The sequence below is a fragment of the Chrysemys picta genome, chromosome 1 (assembly GCF_011386835.1).
Source record: "Chrysemys picta bellii isolate R12L10 chromosome 1, ASM1138683v2, whole genome shotgun sequence".
Lineage (NCBI taxonomy): Eukaryota > Metazoa > Chordata > Testudines > Emydidae > Chrysemys > Chrysemys picta.
The window spans coordinates 90,055,037-90,082,476 of record NC_088791.1 but is presented as its reverse complement, the minus strand read 5'-3'; the positions used below and the strand labels follow the sequence as shown (position 1 = coordinate 90,082,476).

The window sequence follows — 27,440 nt, the reverse complement described above, 5'->3', positions numbered from 1 at the left end:
GCATTGGCCTAGTCCTGCTTCCATTGAAGTCATTTGGAATTTTACCATTGATATCAGCGGGGGAAAGAGTTAGACCAGCACTGAGCGCTTTTGAAAATCTCATGCAGACAGTATACAAGTATTGTGCTGATCCAGTCAGCAATGGGGTATGCATCATCACAATCACTTACCTTGTACACAGTGCCAAAAAACATGGCCCCTTTAAGTAGATCACTGTGAAGGGGTCAACTCACCGCTGGAGTTGCTCCTTGTGGTCAGGCATGGCAGCTCTCACCCTGTCTGGCACCACCTGCCGACAAATGCTCTGGTCCTCTGGAGGTCAGCCTCCTCCTATGATGATCCTACAGCCAGGTCATGATTTAAATCCACCCATTCCAAGGTGACATACAGTTCAACAAAATAAAAGTCCAGTCCTTATATCTGGTGTCCGGCTCCAGTGCTGGGCACTGTGGTCATTTCCCCTTCTCTGGCCTCGTGCCACCATACCAGTGGCTGGTATGGGAACCTAGGCAAACACACTACACCGCTTCCCAGCCCAGGGAACCTATAACCAGCAGCCAAAGACAGCTCCATCTCACTTCTTGCTGCTACCTCCATGGGCTTCTTCCTACTCAGCCTCTCAGCCCTTCTCCCCTGCAATCTCTCAGTCCAACTCTTGATTATTTTTGAAAGTGGTTTCTCATGTGTAATTTAATATAGAAACTAAAGTTGTCATATATACAGACGTCCAGGACCCTCTTCTGGGTACATTACACTGTTGAGTTGTTTTAAAAAAAACTCCACACTAGAGTCATCCCACTGTTTATAGACCTGAGGTACCTTGCCTGCCCCTCCCCACCATATGTTTTCACTAAAAAATGTGAGAGGATAAAGCAATATAATAAAAGTTAAATGTATGTCTCAGCTTTCCTCTAAATCACAGCCACTATTAGGGTCACCTGATATACAAGATCTTAGCTGTGTGGGGAAGTTTTGCTTATTATTGGAACTTTTGGCAAAAGTTTTAGTTTTGGAAAGTTTTTCCCTTCCCCTTTGTGCACAAAGCAGTGTATTACATTCTTTCTGCTGATTACTTCCACTGCAAAAGCAGAATGGTCTGAATAGCTCGTGGGCAATACAGTTCTCTATTTGACTTCTATGTGAAAATAGGTAGCAATTGAGAGAATACTGTTCTCTTTTCTTCCACCTCTCTTAAGGGAGGCCAGCTTCATAGTTAGGAACAAGGCTTCATGGAAGCACTGTACTTCTTTCCTACCTGGATGCTTCCCATTGCAAATCTCCCAGTCTTATTCCTCGAGGCACAAGCACTCTGTCACTCCTATTGAGCCTTGTCTACACTAAGGGTATGGTGTCAACAACCATGAAGGATTTTCACATTTGGCTAGTATCACTAAGCTTACCTAACTCCCCAGGCATCATTTATCTCCATCGTCTCCAACCTCAGGATGTGTCTTATCAATGGGTTTGTATATACAGGGAAGTTAGTATGGAATTTAGCTAAACACATTAGCTATTGTGAGTTTTTTTCCTCATGTAAACAAGCCCAAAGTCTTTGTGAGACCTGAGTGCTCATCTGGGTCATTAATAAAGGCATTTAGATAAATGTACAACGGACTAAGTTTTCAAACCTAACAGTACAGTATCTGCTGACTCCGGGCTTTCTGTACAGATACAACAGGTTTTAATAATTCTTGTTAACCTCTTCTTTTCTTCCTTAGTTGATTTCTCTGTTGCAGTATAATGCAAAGGCATTATGTGAACATGTGAATATTTTATGTAAAGGGAATAACTTAATTATTCCTTTGGGGGTGAAAGAAAAGCAAACTCATATTAACAGCTGAAGTTGCTCACTCATTCACTTCTCTGTCTGAAAAAAAAATTTTTTTTTGGTCTCTTTGCCTCCCAGCCCCTGAGTGTCTTTGCTGTCCACTTCCTGAATGCAGTTGGAGATCTATTGGACCTTATTCCTGCATTATTCACGTATTCAGCAGTGGGTTGGTATAAGGGTGACCCAGCAGGCTTTGGGAGATATCAGTGGGACATGGGTCACTGCTCTGCTCTTATCAAGGTGAGGGCAACACAATTTCTCATAACTTTTAGTTCCTGAGTAGACTTGTATCATGATCATGTTGATGTAATCCTCATTATTATTTATATTTCAGGAACATGTGGGGGCCTCAATCAGGCGTCAGGGCCCCATCATGCTGGGCACTACAGACACATCAATCTTGATTCCATTTTATTTTAACTGATACTGTACATAGATAAGTTTTCTAACAAATCATTCTAGTTGTTGCTTTTGTATCATGTTACTCTTGTATTTGGTCTTTCATTTGTCTCTAAATTGAAGTTGTTTAATATCTGAAGATGGCTAAAAGCCATGTTGGAGAGACAGATAAGAAGTTCCCATGCATTTTTTAAGGGGTACAATACGTCTCAGAATGGCAGATCATGTGACTCTGCAGTGTGCTACCTTTGAAAAGGGCAGCATCTGATTTTCCAGAGCCAGTCTCTTGTCCCTTAGTCTGGTAGTGATCGGGAAGACCGTTGAGGCAGCGTTTTAGCCTTCTGGGGGGAGGAACGGGAGATACCTGTATCTGATTTAGAGGTAGACTCTTTGTGTAAATTTAGGGAGTTAAAGATGCAATAGCAGGCTGTGCAACTGATGATTTTCACTATCATCCAGGAGAAGCACTATGGTAAAATGGCAATGGGTGTGATATAAAAATGGTTAGAAATTGGTTTTTCATTTTTAGTGGTGGTCTCCTTCCCTGTGCTGGTAGGGGGTTGGAACACTGCAGGTGTAGTCACAGTGCTCTGAGGAGGAGGATGGAGTGCCATCTAGATCAACAGGCAGTCTTGGTTTGATTTTCATTTTTTTTTAAAAAAGAGGTTTTGTTATTGACCTTTGGAAGGAATCTCACTAGATGGTGTAGATGGTGGCCACAAGATTCATAGATTCATAGATTCAAGGACTGGAAAGGACCTCGAGAGGTCATCGAGTCCAGTCCTCTGCCCTCATGGCAGGACCAAATACTGTCTAGACCATCCCTGGTAGACATTTATCTAAACTACTCTTAAGTATCTCCAGAGATGGAGATTCCACAACCTCCCTAGGCAGTTTATTCCAGTGTTTAACCACCCTGACAGGAACTTTTTCCTAATGTCCAACCTAAACCTCCCTTGCTGCAGTTTAAGCCCATTGCTTCTTGTTCTATCCTTAGAGGCTACGGTGAACAAGTTTTCTCCCTCCTCCTTATGACACCCTTTTAGATACCTGAAAACTGCTATCATGTCCCCTCTCAGTCTTCTCTTTTCCAAACTAAACAAACCCAATTCTTTCAGCCTTCCTTCATAGGTCATGTTCTCAAGACCTTTAATCATTCTTGTTGCTCTTCTCTGGACCCTCTCCAATTTCTCCACATCTTTCTTGAAATGCGGTGCCCAGAACTGGACACAATACTCCAGTTGAGGCCTAACCAGCGCAGAGTAGAGCGGAAGAATGACTTCTCGTGTCTGCTCACAACACACCTGTTAATACATCCCAGAATCACGTTTGCTTTTTTTGCAATGGCATCACACTGTTGACTCATATTTAGCTTGTGGTCAACTATAACCCCTAGATCCCTTTCTGCCGTACTCCTTCCTAGACAGTCTCTTCCCATTCTGTATGTGTGAAACTGATTGTTCCTTCCTAAGTGAAGCACTTTGCATTTGTCTTTGTAAAACTTCATCCTGTTTACCTCAGACCATTTCTCCAATTTGTCCAGATCATTTTGAATTATGACCCTGTCCTCCAAAGCATTTGCAATCCCTCCCAATTTGGTATCATCTACAAACTTAATAAGCGTACTTTCTATGTCAATATCTAAGTCGTTAATGAAGATATTGAACAGAGCAGGTCCCAAAACAGACCCCTGCGGAACCCCACTTGTTATGCCTTTCCAGCAGGATTGGGAACCATTAATAACAACTCTCTGAGTATGGTTATCCAGCCAGTTATGCACCCACCTTATAGTAGTCCCATCTAAATTGTTTCAGAGTAGCAACCGTGTTAGTCTGTATCCACAAAAAGAACAGGAGTACTTGTGGCACCTTAGAGACTAACAAATAATACATCTAATTTGTATTTGCCTAGTTTATCGATAAGAATATCATGCGAGACCATATCAAATGCGTAACTAAAGTCTAGGTGTACCACATCCACAGCTTCTCCCTTATCTACAAGACTTGTTGTCCTATCGAAGAAAGCTATCAGATTGGTTTGACACGATTTGTTCTTTACAAATCCATGCTGGCTGTTCCCTATCACCTTACCACCTTCCAAGTGTTTGCAGATGATTTCCTTAATTACTTGCTCCATTATCTTCCCTGGCACAGAAGTTAAACTAACTGCTCTGTAGTTTCCTGGGTTGTTTTTATTTCCCTTTTTATAGATGGGCACTATATTTGCCCTTTTCCAGTCTTCTGCAATCTCTCCCATCTCCCATGATTTTCCAAAGATAATAGCTAGAGGCTCAGATACCTCCTCTATAACTCCTTGAGTATTCTAGGATGCATTTCATCAGGCCCTGGTGACTTGCAGGCATCTAACTTTTCTAAGTGATTTTTAACTTGTTCTTTTTTTATTTTATCTGCTAAACCTACCCCCTTCCCATTAGCATTCACTAGGTTAGGCATTCCTTCAGACTTCTCGGTAAAGACCGAAACAAAGAAGTCATTAAGCATTTCTGCCATTTCCAAGTTTCCTGTTACTGTTTCTCCCTCTTCACTGAGCAGTGGGCCTACCCTGTCTTTGGTCTTCCTCTTGCTTCAAGATGGTGCTTCAAAGATGAAGGTGACAAAATGGGGAATTCTCAGGGTTCCAGTTGGGATCTGAAGACTTCTGGGACACTCCCTTTTGCTGTGGGGAATGTCGCATCTCAGGAACCTGAGCTTAACCTGGAGAAGAGTCAGATATTTACTTGTTGTAACTGGCTCCTGGATGAACACTGGATATTAGAGCTGAGTGAATACTTAAAAAGAATATTATGTCAATATACATTTACATTTTTAAACAAATTTGCTTTTACTGACAAGGTCCCTTGTTTTTGCCTTCTGTACTTTCTATTTAACCAGGTCACCAAGAGGAACATACAGAAAACCAGCATATTTTCAGCTAATATTGAAGAATATTTGTAGAAAGCAAATTTTGCATTCTAAAAAAAAAGTATTTAAGCAGGAAACTGGATTCTAAGTAGCACTCAGAGAACTGAAACATATCATAATATATGTGTCCAATAAAAACTAAACTAACTAATTTCAAATATTTACTACTAATTGCTTGTAAACGGCCAACTGACCAAGGATTATTCCCAGAAACGTCAGTGACTAATTTTTAACAGCAGTAGCTGGCTGCCACTGTAGGGCAGCTTCTCCCAGCCGACCTCTGTAAATTTCCCCTAGCTGGTTCCACCCAGGTTGGCAACAAATTCTTTTTTAAAAAAAGCAAACAGAACACAAAACAAAACCTTCATAACAAAAATCCTTTCCTCCCAGGCTTCAGCCTTCCTCCCCAACTTGGAGGCCAGGTCACACCACCTCAATCTTTTCTCCTGTGGGCTGGGAGAGGTCAGCAGGCAACCAGTGCTTCCCCTGCTCATGTCTCTCTCAGAGTGAGGCAAGAGTCAGGTTGTATGCCATGCTTTTTCCCAGAACTTATTCTGGAGGGCGGACAGAGAGGGAAGCCTTGTCCCACCTTACACTGCAAAGCTACTGATCCTAGGCCCTTAAAGAAACTGTAGCCTGAGTTTCCCGAGACACTATCATCTTTGGACCACTTCTTCTCTCCCAGCAGCTGCATCCATCATTTCCTGGGCCCTTATCTGCTCCAGAATTCCTGGTCTCCCAGGCATCCCCTCTCTGGCTTTAAAGGGCCAGTATGTCCCATTATAACAATAGATTCAAACTTGATAATCTGATGATTCTTGAACAAAGGCAAAATCCATCCGATGGGTTATTTGCAACAAATTGTTCTTCCACCTCTACTGGTGTAGAGTAGAGAGCGTTACAATGATCAGGATTACTCACTGTTCTGCTTCTGTTTTCTAGGTTCTCCCTGGATATGAGAACATCTATTTTGCTCATTCCAGCTGGTTTACATATGCAGCTACGTTGAGAATATATAAACATTGGGACTTCAACATCACTGATCCAAAGACGGTTACTGGTCGGATGTCATTCAGCAGTTACCCAGGTAACTGGGGTGAGAATAGGAAACCTCATACTCTGCGTTCATAAATGCATCCATGTCTGTATGTGCCTTCTCCACATCTCATTGACTTGTGGACTCTTCTATAAAAGCCTTATAGACGGGACACTGTTACTATAGGCACCAAGGCTGACCTACCTTAATACTCTTAGAAGCCAATAAAGGAAAATTTCTTGCAGATGTATTGTTTTGAATGTATCCTTTAAAAAACAAATTGTCTGGGATGGTGTTCTGAAGAGTACTTGTTAAATATTTTGCAACCCCCTGGCGCAAATATGGTTCCTTATGAAAGAGTTTGAATTCTACTTGCTTGGTACATGTTCGTCTGTATTGCTGATATTTTCCCCACCCTACCCAAGCGTAGCCCTACAGTACTAGTGTGTCTCTGGTGATAATACAGTTCTGAACACTTCACTTTAGTGGCTTGACTGATACTAATGGGATTACTAGAGAGTATCAAATTGACATTATCTTTGACATTTGGTTACCAGTTGTCAAATTGATTTTTCAATCTCCTTCTTGATTTGTGGAGGTGGGGTGCGGGTTGAGGGAGGGCGGTTTTACCTGACCAACAAACTTTAAACTTACTATCCCTTCAGAGGATGGACTTTTTTTCTTGTTCTTTATGTGTGCTTCATGTTTTAGTTATGTAGCTAAAACTACTTATAAACTACCACAGAAAGGTTTGGCAGCACATCTCATTCTCCTCAGTGTTAAAAAGTGCCACTTAATCTTAAAATGTAGACTCCTGATTTAAAAAAAATGGGTGGGGGTTCAGATGGATGGGTGGCAGGAATGATTCTAAACTTCAGGTCTTGAAAAAGTAAACAAAATGCAAAGCTGTTTGTGTTTGTATCCCACACGTTTGAAGTTGAAATTCAAAACTTAAAAAAATGATTTAAAAAACAATGGTGGAAATGGGTACACAGGCGGAGGCTATCTAATTCTGAGAGAACTGTGGCCATCAATTGTTTAGCTGAGGATTTCAGTTAGTTGGTGTGTTTCCCTTGCAACAGAAGCTGAAAGGTCCTCAATGTCTCTACCTACAAACATCAATAACCCTGGGGTGGGTTGTTTTTTTTAATGACATTTGAATGAAATTGAGGTTGAGGGACTGCTTGTCTTGTGGGTCCTCTCTCTTCCCCAATGGTCCTTAAGCACCACCTTCTCTTAGAGATTTGGGCTCTCATCTTTGAGGGGCTACTGAGGTCAGATTATCTCCTTTCAGTAGTGCACTCTAGCAGTATTAGGAAGAAAGTCTCTACAGTAATTCCAATCCCCACTGGCAAGGAATGGCACCCAGTCTGTGTCTGTTGAGAAGGAAAGGTACTGTCTAGGTACCCAAACAGACAGAAGGCTAAGGCCCAACCTGGATCTGAGATCTCTGAAAAGATGATGTTGAGAACCATTGCACCCTTTAGAACGGGAGATGGAGCTTACATGTGTACAGACATACTCTCTGTGCTTCAGATATGGGACCAGAACTACCAATTTAAAGTGTTGCCATTTGGGCTGGCATATGTGCCAAGTGTTACAAAATGCTTTGCAATCTTTGTGGCCTCTTCACACAAGACAGAAATGTGAGTCTTCCCTGATTTGATCAATTGGCTTGTCAAGCTTCACCTTGGAAGATATCAAAGAATCAGCCACCGAGGTGCTGGTATAACTAGGCTTCATTCTAGAAGACCCAAAGTCTCAACTTGTTCCCCAGAGACGGTCAGAATCACCAAGAAATGTTGTAGACATGGCTCCTCTTAAAGCTTTCTTGTCCCAGGACAGACTCTGATACAACGATCTGGTAGGATTTGCCATTACCAGCAAATTTCAGCAAAGACCATGCTACAAAAGTTAGGTGTCATGGCCACAGTGAGGTTCCTGGCACCCAGGGTATGTGTCTACATGAGAGATTCAGCGGACTTTGAATTGTGGTGTAGTATCACATGCCACTAAGAGAGCCAGATCCGGTGACTTCATCAGTTTGCACTAGCTGACAGTATGGCTCACAGACTCTTGCACTTTTCCAAATGATGGACAATGACTGAGACGCAGGCTTGGTGGCAGTCTAGGGACATCCTGCAATAAGGAAAACTTCCAAAATCTTCTGCTGCAAGTTGCCGTAATGTGATGGAGTCTTGTACCAGGGCCGCCCAGAGGATTCAGGGGGCCTGGGGCAAAGCAATTTCGGGGGCCCCTTCCATAAAAAAAGGTTGCAATACTATAGAATACTATATTCTCGGGGGGCCCCGGCAGGGCCTGGGGCAAATTGCCCCACTTGCCCTCTCTCCCCCCCGCCCGGGCGGCCCTGTCTTGTACCTTTCGGTCATTTAGCCCTCTGGGGTCTACAGCAAAACCCATAGGTCCCATGTCACGGCTCCAAATGAAGACTGCAACCTTTTCCATGTACATGACCCACACCGGGCTATCACTTTTTCCCCTGAGCCAAGATAACTTTGACCTGAGAGAGCCAGCCAGCAAACTGTCTTGATAAAATACACTATATTCTGCCTATTGCAATCCTGCTATTAGCAACTTCTGGTTAATGGCAACATATTGCTGGGAACCAGTCCCATCTCATTAACATAAATGTTAATGGGATTTGGATATTAGCAACAGCATGCTGCTTATTAACAGCTTTTTTTGGAAGAAAGGGCCACTTGGGGCTACAGCCTTGCAAACGTGCCTGCAGAAGGAAACACTGGGATGTGCAAACCTGCCTGCGGCCAGTGCTTATCCCAGCCACTTCCTTCTGGGGCTACATCCCAGCAAACCTGCCTGCACACAAGGACCACAGGAGATAAAGACCTGCAGGCTGTGGGGGAGGTATGGGCAGCCAGGGCCAGCTCCAGGCACCAGCCGACCAAGCATGTGCTTGGGGCGGCACGTTGGGCCGGGGCGGCGCTCAGGTTTTTATTAATTTATTTATTGGTCGGGACCTGGCGCTCGGAGGGGCGGGAGCTGGCGCGGCGTGACGCGGTGCTGGGGGGGCGGGGCTGGTGCTCGGAAGAGGGGCGGGGGCTGGCGCGGCGTGGCACGGCGCTGGGGGGGCGGGGGCTGGCGCGGCACTGGGGGGCGGGGGCTGGCGCTCAGAGGAGGGGCAGGGGTTGGCGCGGCGTTGGGGGGGCGGGGGCTGGTGCTCAGAGGAGGGGCGGGGGTTGGCGTGGCGCTGGGGGGGCGGGGCTGGCGCTCGGAGGAGGGGCGGGGGCTGGCGCAGCGCTGGGGGGCGGGGGCTGGCGCTCAGAGGAGGGGCGGGGGTTGGCGTGGCGCGGCGTGGCGCTGGGGGGGCGGGGGCTGGTGCTCGGAGGAGGGGCGGGGGTTGGCGCGGCGTTGGGGGGGCGGGGGCTGGTGCTCAGAGGAGGGGCGGGGGTTGGCGCGGCGTTGGGGGGGCGGGGGCTGGTGCTCAGAGGAGGGGCGGGAGTTGGCGCAGCGCTGGGGGGCGGGGGCTGGCGCTCAGAGGAGGGGCGGGGGCTGGCGCTCAGAGGAGGGGCGGGGGTTGGCGTGGCGCGGCGTGGCGCTGGGGGGGCGTGGGCTGGTGCTCGAAGGAGGGGCGGGGGTTGGCGCGGCATTGGGGGGGCGGGGGCTGGTGCTCAGAGGAGGGGCGGGGGTTGGCGTGGCGCTGGGGGGCGGGGGCTGGCGTTCGGAGGAGGGGCGGGGGCTGGCGCAGCGCTGGGGGGCGGGGGCTGGCGCTCAGAGGAGGGGCGGGGGTTGGCGTGGCGCGGCGTGGCGCTGGGGGGGCGGGGGCTGGTGCTCGGAGGAGGGGCGGGGGCTGGTGCGGCGCTGGGGGGGCGTGGGCTGGCGCTCGGAGGAGGGGCGGGGGTTGGCACGGTGCTCGGAGGGGGCGTGGCTTCGGGAGGCATGGCGTTCTGGGAGGCGGGGATTCAGGCGGCGTGGAGCTGGGGGGGGCGGGGATTTCGGCGGCACTGCGGGGGGGTACAGCGGCGCGGCGTGGCGCTCGCGCAGGGGTGGGGGGGCGGCACTCTTCTTTTTTGCGTGGGGCGGCAAAAAACTTAGAGCCGGCCCTGTGGGCAGCGCAGTAGCAGGGAGGGGAACTGCAGCCCGAATATCGGAGCTGCACAGTACCTCTCTCTGTGCTCTCTGGGGGACTGCACACACAGAAGAAAGCACTGGGACATGCTGAGCTCTGACCCCTGGAGAGCACAGGGAAAGGTGCCGTGTAGCTCCGTGGGCCCCAGTGCTCCCCTCCCCGCTGCTGCCCGCCCCCTAGACAGATTTGCAGGGCTGCAGCCATGGAAGGCAAATCCCAGGACTTCCTTCTCTGGCTGTTTCTTCACAATCCTGCCTTCTGCGTATTAGTAACTGCTGGATAATAGCAATAAGCAGAATCTACTGTAATTGGAAACCCAAATCAGCTTAGTGTAAATATAAGTATTAATTGACATTTCACAGAAAGAGAAGGCATTAAAGGCATAAAACAGAGACAGACATCCCTCCAAGCCAGCCCTGATAATTAGTTTACAAAGTAATTCTAGATTATATCTGGCCTACCTCATGACAGAGAAGTCTTGGTTCTTCTACTTTCCAAAGATGCTTCACATCCTTTGTAAGAAGTGAGGTGTCCTCTCAGAAAAAAAATATACCTCCGTCCCAGTTAGTGTACTGTTTGACCCCAACATGAGTCAAGTTGCCCAAGATAGCAGATCCTCCACATTGAGTCGCAATAAATACTCTTTTTTGATTATAGCACCCTGTCTTTTGCAGTCTGGTAAATAGGTTGTTAGTTAGTTAACATTGGATCACAGCACGTATTATGTTTTTGATTAAGCATCCTTTATTTTGTAGTTAGCAATAGATACAACTAGAGGGTTGTACACTTCATTGCTTATATAGGCCAAGCTGACAAATAGGGGTGGGGAGAGGTAGCAATGCACTCTTCATCTCTGAAACTGTAGCAGTTTTACAGGAGACTGCCACAAAACCTACATTTTATTGTCAGTTTGTCTCAGCCGCTCCTCTTTGTCCCTTTGTTGATTTATCAGTTTCATATCAACAACAATTTCTCCTTGACGGTGTCCATTTGGTGCTGCAGGGAGAGGAGCCTGAGCAGTAGCATTGTGACATCAGTGGTAACTCAGCCAGTTATCACTCACTCCCTTCAGTGACCTTAACTCTAACCATGCTGCCCGTATTGGTTCTGTCTCCCTTGGACACTGCCCATGTGACGCCGCACACAGAGGAGCATTGTGACAACAGACACACAGAGAAATGCCATTGAGTTGAGTGTAAGGCCTGGCTTTGCTTGGCCAATTAAGATTTCAAAGCCAGGCTGAAATAAAATAAATTCTGTGAAGAACTTCAAAAACATCTCACAAAACTAAGTGATTGGACAACAAAATGGCAAATGAAATTTAATGTGGATACATTTAAAGTAATGCACATTGGAAAAAATAACCCAAACTATACATACAATATGATTTAGCTACACCAAATCAGGAAAGAGATCTTGGAGTCATCGTGGATAGTTCTCTGAAGACGTCCATGCAGTGTGCAGAGGCGGTCAAAAAAGCAAACAGGATGTTAGGAATCATTAAAAAAGGAATAGAGAAAAAGACAGAGAAAATCTTATTGCCCTTATATAAATCCATGGTACGCCCACATCTTGAGGAGACCACATTTGTACGCAGTATTCATCTAAAAAAAGATATACTGGCATTAGAAAAGGTTCAGAGAAGGGCAACTAAAATGGTTAGGGGTTTGGATCAGGTCCCATATGAGGAGAGATTAAAGAGGCTAGGACTTTTCAGCTTGGAAAAGAGGAGACTGGAGGGATATGATAGAGGTATATAAATCATGAGTGGTGTGGAGAAAGTAAATAAGGAAAAGTGATTTACTTGTTCCCATAATATAAGAACTAGGGGCCACCAAATGAAATTAATGGGCAGCAGGTTTAAAACAAATAAAAGGAAGTTCTTCTTCACACACCTGAGGAGGATGTGAAGGCTAGGACTATAACAGGGTTTAAAAGAGAACTAGATAAATTCAGGAGGTTAAGTCCATTAATGGCTATTAGCCAGGATGGGTAAGGAATGGTGTCCCTAGCCTCTGTTTGTCAGAGGGTGGAGATGAATGGCAGAAGAGAGATCACTTGATTATTACCTGTTAGGTTCATTCCCTCTGGGGCACCGGGCATTGGCCACTGTCGGCAGACAGGATACTGGGCTGGATGGACCTTTGGTCTGAGCCACTATGGCCATTCTTATGTTCTTATGTTTTAAATAAATGATGCTTTAGCCACTGGGTTACCCCTATGGAGAATACCACATGAATCTAAACACAGCTGATAAAATTAAAAATTCTACAGGCCAGGACCTGATTTCTGCAGCTGCTGTGGGAAGCCATGGACCATGGAGCCAAGCCTCAGCCAGGAACCAGAGCCTGGAGCGCCTTGGCCCTAGCGCTATCATGTTCCATTGGATGTGACACCCAGCATGTCTAGCAAAAGAGCAAAGACAGCCAGGCAAGAATTGGCTTCAGCATGGACTCTCCAATGTGTTCGCTGTGTGCAGCTCTGTTCAAGAATTCAAAGAAGGCCTTCAGTGTGAAAGATCAAAAGAGAGACGGCTTTCTTGGTGAAGAAGACTTGCATAATATGCCTGCTTCCTTTGGAAAGACTCCCGCTAATGGAATCCCCACTCAGAATCACTTGGGCCCCCCTTCTGAAAGAGATAATTATAAGCATCTTTGAAGAAGAAAATGTACCCTCCAAACTAAAGCACACATTACATTAGCCAGCTGTCGAGTAGCCATTTCTGGACCCTGTGAATTGAGCCAGTTACTTATTGATATCTAACCTTCCATTTAAGCAAACTGAGAGCCACCTCTAACTATACCTGTCTACTGACAATAATCCTGGACCCTTCCTGGTCAGGCTTTTGCCAGGACATGGAGCAGAGAAGCATTAGTCACATCACCAAAACCAATAGGTTCTGCCTAGAATGTGAGGGGTGAGGGGCCTGGAGGGAGCAGGAATGTGAGTGGCCCTGCTGGGGGCAGGGGGTTCTGGCTGAAGTGGGAACAAGTGCCCCGGTTGAGGGGGCAGGCTGGAGTTGGGGTGAAGAGTCTGGCTGGAATAGAGTGCGGGGGCCACTAAACTCATACCCAATTCTTACCCTTTCCCTAACCTTGAGAGCTCTTCCTCACCCCTATATCCAGAGTGGCTCTGCTCCCCTGTTACAGGCCTTTTTAAGGTCACTGCCTCACCTTTGTATTCTAAATGATGTCTAGAACATTCCTGTAATTCTGGAATTTATGGGATGCAGTGGTCAAAAGTTATTGCATTACATGCAGACAAACCAAGAAATGCCATCAAGTTAAGTGTAGGGCCTCACTTTTCTCAGCAGTTAATAGTGCCATGATGAATGAGGCTCCAGGTCCTGGAAACTTCAGTTTCCTACATTGTTTGGAGATAAGCTAAATGGCTCTGATCCAGAAGATGTAATCAGATTGCTTGTGTTGGCTTTGATACAGGAGTGACAGAGTTCATTTGAGAAGTTTGTTTGAGAGATGCTGATAACGATGGGAGACTGGTTTACAGATAAAGTAGATGAATTGTACAGAGAGGCAACAATTGACCAAAAAAAGGCAATTTCAGTTACATCAAGCTCTCATGCATCCTTAAACATAGAGCAAAAGACAAGGATGAATGAATGGAACTCCAGCCATCTGCTGATATCTCTAGTTTTCACTTGTGCTTATTTCTGAGGGATTTTTCCCCTGATTGAACTTGTAGCTTGCATTTAACTTTTTCTTTTCTCAGGATATTGATATATTCCAGGCCACACTGGCATATATGCACCTGTGTAATTAGACTGGAAAAGGATGACAGGTGATAGTTTATTGAAAAAGAATTGGAGGATAAAAATCAGTGAATATGAAAACCCAGGAAGAAATAATCCTTTCTGGCTTACCTGGATTTTGACGTTTTTGTAATTAAAAATTCCACTTTTAAATAACAATTTATTGTATAAATTAAGAATAAAATAAAAAATAACAGAAGATGTGACCTGCCTTGGAGGGGGGACCCAGCCAGCCAGACCACACACTACAAACAACCACACACTCTTAAGATCCTTGAAAGACATGGTATCCTAAAAGATGGCTTGTTTGAGTCAGGTCCATCAGACCACTATGTCTTCAAGGAGGAACAGGAACTGGCCTTTGCAGTCACATGGTAGGGGCTATTACTCCATTACAGGGCCTGAATATAGATATCTAAGGCTTGGCTACATAGAAATTGAAATCAACATAACTAAGTTGGTTTGTAATTAACAGCTTGAGTTATTTGGGTGCAAGCCTGTGTGTGGACACTTATTTCAGAGTAAGAATGTCCTATTCCGATATAATTTAAATTGGTAAAATCTACTTTTATTCCAAATAAGTGTCCACACACAGGCTTGCTCCCAAATAACTCAAGGTGTTAATTACAACTACAGACAAGTCCTAAGCATTTTGTACTGCCGCTCATCACTGGAGTATCCAAGTGACTTCTGTGTAAAATAGACTAGCAAGAGAGAAGTCTCTTCTGACCTTTTTGGCATCTCTAGCTCTTCTGCCATATCTGATGATAGAAAGCTGTGCTTGGGGTAGGTTTTATTTGTTGCTGCATTTTGTTTTTTGGAACTAACTACTCAGAACTTCAAGCTCTATCTATGAGTGTTCCCTGCCTGTTTTGTGCTTGCAAAAACCTGTTACCGCTGTGTATTCAGAGAACAATTATTTGTAGAGTAATTCTCTTCTACGTGTGCTCTAATCTGAGAAAAGCCATGGAATCCTGTTTTATGAGAGAGGATAATGGCTTGAGCCTTCAAAATCGCTCTGGCTCTATTGGAGCGCGTATGCCTGATGCATGTTATATGCCTTCTTTGTTTGAGAAAGGTCCATCTTTTGGTTAAAGCATAGGACTGTGAGGCAGAGCTGGGGTCCATGTTAAGAGCCCACAAAGATAACAGGAAGTCTTCTGTTTTGTTTAAGGTTTTTTGATGTCTCTGGATGACTTTTACTTACTTGGCAGTGGCTTGGTAATGTTGCAGACCACAAACAATGTGTTTAACCAAACTCTACTTAAACAAGTGGTGCCCAAATCTCTCTTTGCTTGGCAGAGAGTCCGTATTGCCAACATGATGGCAGACAGTGGCAAAACCTGGGCACAAACTTTCTTAAGATGCAACTCTGGTAAGTAAGTTTATATGAACCTCTGAATAAAGAAAGCACTCCCTACTTTTTTTCCCCACCCAGCTTCTCCAGGCATTGATGAAAGATCTAACCTCCTCCTAATTGCCCCCTAGGAACCTATAACAATCAGTACATGGTCCTGGATATGAAGAAGGTTAAGCTGCAAGGGAGCCTGGATGACGGAGCACTCTATATCATTGAGCAGATCCCAACACTCGTGGAGTATTCTGATCAGACAAGTGTTCTCCGTAAAGGTAATCAGTGCTTTGATAGCTTTAGGGTTAGGAAAATTCAACCATTTGTGCAAGCTGACAGGAGTGTTATTTTACATCTGGGAACGGTTTACGTTGGGTACTTGCACTGGGACTCCAAGTAGGGAAGCTTTTTGTGTAAATGTCACCTAGATCCCACTGGCAGTCATTTCTTGTGTGCACCTTGCTGTTCCATATGAAACTGGCTCCCACCTGCTGCACCTGAATGCAAATGGCTACCATGAGCATCTTTTTAGGATGTGCTGAAGGTAAGAATTGGTGACTTGTTCTTCCTTCCCTGACTTAGCTTTCTCCTGCATGGTTTCCCTCTGTATTGGAGCGCCTTTATTTTTTCTCAGAGGAGAGAGAGAGCATTTTTAATTAGTGCTGAATTATTGTGACATTGAGAGTCACTTGAACCTTTTTGTGATTGTCACCCCAGAGGGAAATGGGTTTAAAAGAAAAAAAATGACTCAGATAGCCAGATTCAGTCTCTGAGCTGAGCATTCATGGGGCTGTCTCATCTAGCAAATATTTGCTCTCCAGAAGATGCCTTAAGCCCACAGCAAAGCTAGTAACAAGTTGACTGCAAATATAACCCAAAGGCATCGTAAGAAATCATGCTAGCAGCCAGTATCAGCAATCAGGGCACATTCACAAGCATTTTCCAGGCACTTGTCTTTTTAGTTTGAGCTCTGTCCACCGACTTCACTGTTTTAAACTGGGCCTAGCGGGCTCCTTTTTAAGGTCTGGCCTAAACATTTGCCTGAGAGCCAAGCAAATAGACTCATGGCTTGTCCCTTGTCTCCAGATGAGCAGAACCCAGAATCCCTCTGTTTAGCAGCTTCAGGCAGCTGATCTCAGTGGCTATGTTCCTGCCCACCAGAAAGAGCAACTGAGAGAGGGTGGATCCAGTGCTGCCAATTGGCTCCTCCCCTCAGGTTGTCAGGGCTAGCAATGGCTCTGGTCAGTTAAGGGCCTGAAAAGTGATGGGTAACATCAGAAGTCATTGAGGAAGTCCTGGTGTCATCCAAGCTGGTGGTCCATGAGTGGCCACACAGCAGGTGTGAGAGAGGAAGATAGAAAATGTGCAGTGAGGACTAAAGAGTTAAAGGAAATCAGAGCAGAAAGAGGAACAAGTCACGGCTAGTGCATTTACAAAAACAACCCACAAACTGAAATTTTTGCAAAAAACAGAAAGATCAACTCTGTATTTGAATGTTTCTTGTACCACATGTAGCAGATTTTAGGGAATGGTAGAGGCAGAGCCAAAAGATGGTTTCATTGTGCAATTCAGAAGCACTTGGGAAAACTAAAAGCATGTAATTCTTTAAAAGAAGTTTTTTAGCTGTTGTTTATGGCTAAGTTTAAAAGGATTGGAGGCTTTAGAGGAAACAATATGCAGGAGTGGAAAATGAAATGAATTGTGAGGCTTAAACAACCTATTGCTTTGGGAAAATCTTTGTGTGTTTAAATGTTGGAATAAATAACATTTTACATTACATGCTTTGATAACATGGCCATTTCCCAAGTATCTGGACATGTTTTGCATATGTTGGATCAAGCACAGTACAAATCAACCATTTCCTGGAGTCTGAAATACATACACCACTTCTTCTTCTCATCCCAAAGCCTGGGAAGCAGTCCATCACCGGCATTCATTCCTGTCTGTGGCCTGTTCCTCCATTAAGCCCAGCCTGGTCATGTCTCTGCATACGATTTCCTGCCATGTAGTTGGTGGCCAGCCTTCAGGTCTGATTGACCGTGGTTGTGTTTGCGTTATTTTCCTTGGCATCCTGTTTGTCTTCTAAGATATCGTAATTATTGCAATCTTTTTGATTGCAGCCAATCCTATAACGTCACTTCACATCCTGCTCCTTCTAACTTCTTCAGTTGTCATAATATCATTTCACAGTACACCTGCCATCTTCCAAAGAACTCTCATCTCTGTTACCTCCAGCTGTCTTCTGATGTCCATTTCATTTAACGCAGCTGCTTCCAGACCACAGAGTAATACTGCTAGTACATTGGTTTAATTCATTTTGGTGCCAAACAATGTTTTTATCAGTCCATAATTTCTGTGTAGCTGTTGTAGCGAAAGCACATGTCCTTTTAACCTCATTCTTGATGGAACTGTTGATACTGATCAATCTTCCTTGGTACATGTAAGGTTTTACTTGTTCTATGACTTCACTGCTGCATTTCAACACTTTATATATTGGCCCTTTTCCTAGATGCAACCACTTCATCATCTTGGCATTTATTGTAAGTTCAAGTCGACTACACCAATTTTCCAAGGTAGTGAAGAGTGTCATCGTCAATTCAAACATGTTTGCTAGTTGTACAGTGTTGTTTGCATGAGCTAAAGAGCTTAACTTTAGATCACCGCGCGTCATGCCCTCCAACTTATATACCATTTTTAACGTCCAATTTAAGAACATGATGAAAAGTGATGCTGATTCCATGCCCCCTTGTCTTACACCAAACTTTGACTTGAACCAGTTGCTTAATTTTCCACCAGTTCTTATGGCACTACAGGAATTTTCGTACATAACTTTTATAATTGCAGTTATTCTATCTGGAACTGCATATGATTTTATTTCTTTCCATAATGCTTCCCTCCAAACCAAATCAAATTTCTTCATGAAGTCGATGAAAAGAGCAAACATCTTTAATCCCCATTCTTGCCTTTTTTCCATCAGCTGTTGGCATGTGTGTCAGATCAATTCAACTTTGGCCTGGTATGAAGCTACACTGTTCCTTGCCTGCTGCTACTTCTAAAACTGGCCATAATCAGTTGACAATTACTTTCATCATGATTTTTCCAGTACTGATAATAAGCTTATACCTCTTCAATTATTCAAATTGGCAGGATCTCCTTTCTTTAGGATTGGTACAACTATTGCCTTTACCCAATGATCAGGTACTTTCTCCTGCTTCCAGACCTTATATATTTTTCTAATGCTTTGATAGCACTTATTCCACCAGCTTTTAGCAGCTCAGCTGTTATGTTATATATTCCTTCAGCATTCCCATTTTTAACTGCTTCATTGCTCTTTCTATTTCTTTTTCAGGTGGTGGTTCAGTGCTTATATCCATTCTGCCCTGTTCCTCTGGCATGTCTAGAATGCTTGCATCTGGAAAAATTACACTGTTTAGCACTTTGTCAAAATGCTCCTTCCATACTTCCAGGAACTCTTCGATATTTGTTGTTGGTTCACTGGTAGCATTTCTTACTACTTGCATCGTTGACTTGATTATGTTTCTGTACAATTTAACCTTTTTGTATATAGATGGGAACTCTGATTTCAGACCAGGGCAGATAGGGCCCATTTCACCTCTTTAGGCAAGTCTGTCTCGGAGAAGGAAAACTGATTTCAGATCCAAGGGGTCCAAGCTTGTTAGCCTTGAAGGGAAAGTAAGGTGGAACTGCTGATTGTGCCTGTTCCTAGCAGGCCAGCAGGCTATCATATCGTGCTTCCATGAGCTGCATAGGGTAGAATGTGCTAACAAGCCATTACATCTGAAATTGATTTGTTATAGAAACAATACTACAAGCCAGACTGATTTATATGGCCTAACAAATGGAAATGGTCATGGATTTTGGTTAACAGCTAAATATATTACACATAGTGCAATCTGGAATGTTAGAGCTGTTTGCTTCCGGCCAGACTGAGCTAGCAGCGGAGGACTTAAGGAAGTGACACATTACCTTTGCTGCCGAACAGGAGACACGTTGGCCGGGTACAGGAGCGTTCACAATTGGACATTGTACTTTCCTTTATTCAGGACACTCAGGTGGACAAGCAAAGCCTAGGGATGGGGTTGCAATAGCAGTGGACAAGAGAATAGTTACTTCAAATAATAGCTGGAAACCAGTATCTGAGCAGATTGTCATAGCAAGGTTTACTGCTGCCTACAATAAACTATGCATAACTATAACCTGTTGTTATGCACCACCAGAAGCAGCAGAAGTGGAAGAGAAGGATGGATTGTTACAACAGGGGGATAGCATTGTAGTTGAGATTCCTGATCATGATATGATTTTTATAATGAGAAATACGAATGCAAAGGTTGGTAGTGGACCTGGTAAGCAAATGAATAAAGTTGGGACCACATGGTATCAGGATGGCAAACGAACTTGCTGTAAGATACACAATCTGATTATTGCTGGTACTTGTTTTTTTCCTGAAGATATGCACAAGATTATGTGCAATTCAGCAGATGGTCAAACTAAAAACCAGATTGACCACATTATTATCCGTAAAATGCATAAAAGGGCACCTTTGAATGTTAGTCTATAGAGGTGCAGGATGTGGCCGTGATCATGAATGACTAAGGGGAAAAATTAATATTAAGTTAAAGTCCAAGAAACAGAGGGGTGTAACTGGAGTCACATTTGATCTTGATAAAGCTAGCTATGTGAGAGAGGTGTACAAGTTGATGCTTGCGAGGCGTTTCATTAATTTGTGTTTGATGAAGAAATCTCACTACAGACTGAATGGGAAATATTCAAGGAAGTGATACAAAATACAGTGGAGGAAGTTATTGGAAGACATAAACAAACAAGGAAAAACTGGACATGCAATGAAACAAGAACATTACAGGAAAAGGGTAAACAAGCCAAGACTGATGGGAAAGTGGAAAAATAAGTGTTGTAGTTGCCCAAAGCAGTGAAGAAATCACAAAGATTGGACAAACAAAAGTTCTGGAAAGAAGAGACTCAACAATGAAAGGTGGTGTCAAGAGAACAATATATACACTGCAGCATCAAAATAATAGTCCTCAAAGCATTCTTGCAGCGCGAGTGAGCTGAATGACAAGGGACTCAAGACTTATTTTAAGGGAAAGCTGGAGCAAAGAGGAGAATCTTGCAGTGTTCATTAAAGTTGTCCAGACTTGGGCTTAGACACATTTCTAAGTGTATTTCTCCATTGCAACCAACACTTGTCTCCTCTGAGCATCACCTATGGGACAGGCAGATGAAGTGCTCCTGCAAAACACAGGTGATGTTGCAGAGTAAAGGTGGAGAGGTGGTCTCTGAAAGCCAGGATCCAGATAGCAACAAGCACCTTGAGTTTTAGTTACAAGTGAACTGGCAGCCAGTGCCGAGCTCAGAGCAAAGGGGCAATATGCTCTAACCTCCCTGTCCTACTCAAAAGTCAGGCAGCTGTGTTTGTACTAGCTTAAGCTCCTAGGTGGCCTTCAGGGGTAGCCCTAGGTACATCAGGTAGCAGTAATGGAGACCTTAAGGTGACAAAGACACGAATTGTTGAGGCGAGGTTCATATCTGAGAGAAAAGGATGCAATTTCTTAGACAGCCTTAAATGCAGAAGGATTTGCTGGCCACTGCCGCTGTCTTTGGCCTCTGGAGCAAAGATGAGTCAGGTAAGACACCAAGATTATGAACCTCTTAAGGATTGTGAACCCTTCCATCCAAAGATCTCACAGCACTTTGCAAATAGTAATGAATTAAGTCTTCCAGCACCTGTGCGAGGTTGGCAAGTATTATCCCCATTTTATAGATGGGAAAACAGAGTCCCAAGAGGTTGTCTGCCTGCAGTCAGAAAGCATGTTGGTATTAAAGCCAGGAATAGAGCCAAGATTTTTGGACTCTTGAGTCTTGTGCATTAACCACAAGACAGTCCTTGGCTCCCCACACAACACTCAGTACAGTCCCTTGCTGCTTCACAATCAGGAAGAGTAAAAAAGAAAGTTCCTCCTAGAGACCCAGCAGAATCCCTGCTCTATGCATGGGCCAGCCTCCCCCCATACTCCCAGCTCTACATACTGCTCATTGTGCGCTCTGCATGGCCTAGCCTGCAGCAACGGCAGGCCTCTATCTGGAGCAGAAACTCACCCGGGAGCTGGTACATGAGGGCACTGCACTGTGTAGGTGGGATTTACAGCCTTGCAAACGCAGGGAATGGTGAGGAGAGGCTTTACTTGAGGAGAACTTAACGTGGGTTACTTTGCTGTAGTTTTTAAATATAGTGCTTTCTGAGTGGGGATGCAGAAGCATCTGCATTCTTTGCCTTCCTTTGAGACAGTACAACTGTAGAATTTATTGCTAAATAATAATTAACTCCCTTCTGTTTGGAAATGAACGTGCCTGAAAGCTGGCCTGCCCGTATCTTGCCAGCTGCTTCTTTGGAGGATGGCTCAAGTGCATTAATGTACGGAGGACATCTCTCTTTTACTGCGCAGAGAAACATGTGACACTGGATGTTCCCTTCAACTAGGTTACGTGTCATGTCAGCCCATGCAGGCTGTGCAGTTATACAGGACACCCACTTCTGTGCCACGTATGTATTGAGACATAAGACTGCAAACCACCTACTCAGAGAAGTGCATGGCTTTGACATATTGGCCACTAGTTCAAAACTTTATATGTCTAAGCGCTTGGTTTGTTATTTTTGTAACAGTTGCCTGATGAGCCCCAACTTATTACTTGAGCATCAACCAATCAGATTCCCCCACTCCAACTCCTCAGAACAAGGGGTGATACATCAGTCAGTATTTAGGTGGGAGACCTCCAAGCAAAACCCTGGGTGTTGATGACTCAGTAAGTGGCAATCTCCCTTTGTCAGTAGCAAACCAGTACCCTAGGCTGGTGATAAAGGTTGCTGTATAGCTCTAGGTGCCACATTTCAGCATATGCCATCCCATTACCTCCCCCTTCCCCCATTGGGGAAAAGACTACATTACTGTACATTTTTAATTGACAGAAAAGGATCACATTTTAATTCTCCTAGGATTACACTTCAGAACCAGGTCCTGTCCATTTATGGTCCTGAATGATCCCATGGCATTTTTTTTTGCAAACTTAGGAGCATCCTAACTTATTTTGTACTACAGACAATTGCATTCTGCCTACCGAATAATCTCCCTGTAATTTCAGTTGGATACACTATTCTTCAAAGGTACTTTCATGACAGGATTGTCTTGACCTTTGTCTTATGTGAGATAGGACAGAACTCTCCTGGCTCTAAGTCTTTTGGCTCTGGGCTCGCTGAGGCAATGACGGTGGTGGCAAGCGCAAGATTCCCTTTCTCTCTCGTATTGATCAATATGCACCATCAGCTACCACAGCCTTCCAGCCTTCTCCACTCTGGCTCTCACCTGTTTCTCTGGGTGTCCTTTTCTGTTGATCTGCTTTCCGGTCAGGTCTATAACAACAGTTAGTGCTGTGGCTCCTTTCTGGGTTACTTGAGTCGAAGGCTGCTGATCTCTTTGGTCTCATGGTTTGTTTTACTGTGACCGCTCTTTCTGCTTGTTGTTTCAGGGCCTTAATTGTATCCCTGATGTCTTGGGTGCCTGTTGGTTCAATGCCTTGGCACATGATTTTTTCGTCACTTCTGAGTTTGTTTGGTGCTTTGGCACATTTCTCAACTTTTCAGCATGCTGCTTGGATGCATCTATTTGGTGTGTGAGGTTGGTGGGCTTTTCATGTTAGGAATCATTTTTTGTTTCAAGAAAGAAGCTCAATGGCTTCAAGATGTGCTCGCAGGAGACACACGTTACTGTGGACGAGCACTATTGCTGCATCCTCTGTTTCAGCAGATCATGAGGGTGCACAGGTGGTCAGCTCTGCCTGTGGACACTGTCTAGACCTGAACCTCTCAGACCTCCCCTCCAAGCACCACAAGATACTTCTGTAAGTCTAGCCTGCAACTGGCTCAAACTTGTTTTGTGGGATAAGCCTTCAAAGTGGAAACCTGAGGCCTGAGACTCTGTTAGCACCATCTCTCCAGTGGAATTACTTGTGAATTAACTCCCCTGCTCCCAATGGCGACTGGTATGTTGTGCTGCTGTCAGACTGGACCTAGCTCCTGTTCCCTAGCTGGCATTGTTAAGGCAACATAGCAATTGAAACATTTTTTTTAAACGAGTGCACAGTTTGTTTAATTAAACAACAGAATGGGTTGTCTCCCTTGCAGGATACTGGCCTTCTTACAACATCCCTTTCCATGAAACCATCTACAACCTCAGCGGGTATGCAAAGTACGTTGAGAAATACGGCTTGGACTTTTCTTATGACCTGGCTCCCAGAGCAAAAATCTTCCGACGGGACCAAGGGAAAGTGGCTGACTTGGAGTCCATGAAGTATATAATGAGATATAATAGTAAGAAGCCCATTTGTTTTCCTTTGATCTGATTTTTATTATTTATTGTTTGTATTATGGTGTTGCCTAGCAGCCCCAGTCATGGCTGAGGAGCACATTGTGCTCAGTGTTATACAAACATAGGACAAAGAGACAGTCCCTGCCCTGAGGCGCTTACAATCTAGGTATGAGATAAGACTTGAAAATATTTTTTTTTTTTTTAACCCCGTACACCAACAGAATTAGGAGACTTGCTAAGGCTCTCTGGGGAGAACTGTTCTTGAGCACAGTTGGAGCAAGGAAAGGGTCTTGCAAAGCCTTAAGTACTAGGCAATGTGTCTATAATACTAACATAGAGGATTTAGCATAAAAGCTTTTTAAAAGACTCCTTTAACTTTCCCCTCTCAGAAGGAATGTGCTTCAATGCACAATGCTCTGTCTTGATGCTGTCAGGATCCGCCTTACTGGGATTAATGGAGAAAAGTGTTCTGAATAAACACCATCTCTAGGTACAGATGACCGTAGCTGCTTTATTTTGATTCTCTTTTGCATATAATATTATTTGCCACATGTGAAGTTTGGAAGGACTTTCCCCAGGGTGAACTGGCAGTCGTCTGAGGGAAAGAGCATGGGGACTGCCTTTCTTTGGTTCACTGCGTATCAATACACTATTACAATTAGATGGGCATAGTTTTCTCCCACTCCCCGATTTCCTGCAATTGCAGGGAGTATTGCTAGATCTTGCTCCTTGCCATCTTCATTTTTAGTTTCTTGTTTTGTAAACTTTTTTCTTCTATTCTAGACTAAAATATTTAAGACCAGAGCTGCTCACTACCTTTTCTCTCCTGATCCCTCCCCCATTCTCTTGTACGAGTTGGCTTTCTCTCATTACAACTTCTCAGGTAGTGTTGCATCGGCTTGCAGAATATTCCATTCAGGACTCTATGGGAGGAGCCCTTAGCCCCTACTGGGGATGGCCCTGTGAGTAGACTGACTTGATTTCTTTTCTCTTCCCCATTTATTTCCCAGACTACATGAAGGAGCCCTATGCCAAGCTCAATCCGTGCAACACTATCTGCTGCCGCGAAGACCTGAACCCTTCTCTCCCAGTGCCAGCAGGCTGCTATGACTCGAAGGTAAAGACCCCTAGAGCCCATGGCCTGCCTTACATACTGTCTGAGTGAAAGCAGGGCGCCTGCTCTGGACCTGCCAACCAAGTCTTCATACTCTGCAGAAGATGGTTCCCAGTCTGCCCCTTCTGTCCTCCAAACTGCGACAGTGGGGGAGAGTCAGGAATAAAACACTATCCTGGGCAACACTTCTTACGAGTGATTAAAGAAAAGCATCTGCAAGGCAGGGTTATGGGAGACTGGCTGCTGTATTTGCCTACTTAGCCAGGGCCCTGCCAGCCTAACTGACTGCTCTGTACAGTGTTATGTGGTCTCTAGGATCTCTGATCCTCTGCACCATCTGGGAATTAGCTAATCCTTTGGAAAGCAGCTAATTGCCAGGGTTTCCTGAGTCCACAAGGGAGTGCTGTGGGATGGAGGGGAAGCACCTGGGCCAGACAGGATGGGTCTCCTGTCTGCTGTGAGTCTTGGTTGGCCCCATCTCCTTACTGCTGCCTCCACTCCCTGCAGCTGCATTCCAGTCCTTCTCTTCAAGGTTTCACTGGGAGCGCCAGGGTCAGTGCTAGCTGGGGTGAGGTCAGTCTCACTTAAACACAGGGAGCAAGAGGGGTGGAACCAGATGGCAGAGGGAGGTGAGCCATACGTTTTGTGGGTGGGAGGATGCAGGAATCCGAGGTACGTGGGTACATACTTATCCTATGTATCCAGGTGCAGAATGCTGTGGTGAGACTGCTCACCTTTAGGGCACTAAGGGTTCATACCCAAATTCGATTAAAGCCCAGCAGTAGGTAGGGCTCAGGAGTGTACTTGTCACTCAAAAGCCCTGGAGCCCTCAGTTATCTTATTTTCAGGGTGGCACAGAGGGAATGGGAATTTGCCACGCAGCTGTCTGCTCTCATTAATGGAAACCATGTGGCCAGTTCCCTGGAACCATGCAGGAATGTTTCTTCCTCCTGACCCCCAGTGACCCCTGTGTTTGCTAATGCCTTACTCTTCAGTGAATCATTTTGCTCTAGACTTAACCTGTATAATTATTCTCAGCACGAAGTTGGCAAAGGTCAGGTAGCTTTTAGTTTTAACCCATGATTCAGTAAAAAGGACTGATTTTTACAGGCAGGATTTATGGCAGCTTTGTTCTTAGTACAAATGCTAGGTAAGTTAATACTAACCCTTAAAACACTGACAAGGTCTAAGGTGTTTTACCCTGTCAGGGCTAGCCCGTTTCCGGGATTGTGTGGGAGGCTGCAAGGACAGGCAGCATCAGAAATCTTTGGCAGACCCAGTTCTGAGGATTTCCACTCTTCCCTGGCTTGCCTGACTTGTGTCAGATAGCAGGGCTCAGCAGGGACCCCAGGGCCCTCCGTTCTGGCAGTTACACATGGTGCAGAAATATGAGTGGGAAGGTGGCTAGGGAGCTTTATACCACATGTATCTCCCTGTATTTTCTCACCAAATCCCCCAGGGGGCTATTGCACCAGCCAAGAACAGCTGGAGCACAGCACTGTTTTGGCCATGTCCCCTCCCAACCAGCTGGGGAGACCTTTACGCTGGGAGTATTCCCCAGGGAGCAGATCGGCTGCCTTTACATCAATGGGGCTGTAAGTCACCTTGGGTCCTTGGTTTCTTAAGGTGTGGGCAATGCTTGGTTTAAAAAAACCTTTCTGTTTGCGGGGATGTTGCTTGAACTAGCATAAGTTTTCCTCTGCTCAGTTTCTTTCCTTTACTCCTGCGTATACCCACTTGGACCAACCTGAGCAATGCCCTCCCTCTCCATAGTTTTTAAACACTTCAAATGTGATAGAACAATGTATCCTCTAGCTATAAAATCCTTCCCTGTCCTTCACAGGTGGCAGATTTCCATATGGCGTCGGTGTTTGCAGCCTGTGCTGTCAATGGCCCACCTGTAGAGGATGGGCTTCCTGTTTTCAGCTGGAAAAAATTCAATGGGACCAGGCATCAGGGTCTGCCAGAATTCTACAACTTTGACTTCGTCACCATGAGGCCAATCCTGTGAAACTGGTATCAGGGTTTATGAAAAAATATTTTTCCTTTTTTGAATACTTTCATTCTCCCACAAAATAAAACATCCTTTAAGTCCCTGTGGTTGTGCCTTAACTGCCCTCTGCGTTCCTAGCTTCCAGAGCTTTGTTCTGTGAGGCAATGGGCTTGGGGAGGCACCATCTAATCAGTTCTATAAGAACATAGTAACTACCACGGGCTATTCACAAATTGCAGTCGAAGAATGAGAACAATGTCACAAACCAGCACTGAATGAGGAGGCTCCATGGGCAAGTCACTTCACTTCTCTGTGCCTGAGTTTCTCCATCTGTAAAATTGGGATGGTGCTTGCTTTCCCTTTGTAAGGTACATCTGAGAGCCATGGGTGAAAAGTCTATGCAGAGTTAAATATTATTATTACAAATTAGAGGCAGAACAGGTCCACTTCATAATGAGGCTCTGATAGCGCTGCTCACTAGGGCTGGGTGGAAACCTTCCTGTCTACAGTGCATTCTTTCAG

General features: G+C 44.9%; 1 protein-coding gene and 1 pseudogene across 5 annotated transcripts in view; both read left to right on the top strand.

The window, feature by feature from the left end:
* The window catches only part of PLBD1 (phospholipase B domain containing 1), a 57,133-nt gene extending 30,112 nt beyond the window's left edge, over window positions 1–27,021 (top strand). For 4 of the 5 annotated variants that reach the window (XM_042859715.2, XM_065562442.1, XM_008174171.4 and 1 more), the window contains exons 5-11: window positions 1,907–2,068; window positions 6,091–6,235; window positions 15,236–15,436; window positions 15,550–15,690; window positions 23,628–23,813; window positions 24,822–24,928; window positions 26,769–27,021. In XM_042859715.2, the coding sequence (XP_042715649.1) occupies window positions 1,907–2,068; window positions 6,091–6,235; window positions 15,236–15,436; window positions 15,550–15,690; window positions 23,628–23,813; window positions 24,822–24,928; window positions 26,769–26,936 (1,110 nt within the window). In that variant the 3' untranslated portion in view covers window positions 26,937–27,021. The remainder of the gene's footprint in view (window positions 1–1,906; window positions 2,069–6,090; window positions 6,236–15,235; window positions 15,437–15,549; window positions 15,691–23,627; window positions 23,814–24,821; window positions 24,929–26,768) is intronic. The other variant, XM_065562420.1, reaches the window with a different exon arrangement.
* On the top strand, window positions 12,283–14,466 carry LOC112060436 (myosin regulatory light polypeptide 9-like; annotated as a pseudogene).
* Window positions 27,022–27,440: the final 419 nt, after the last annotated feature.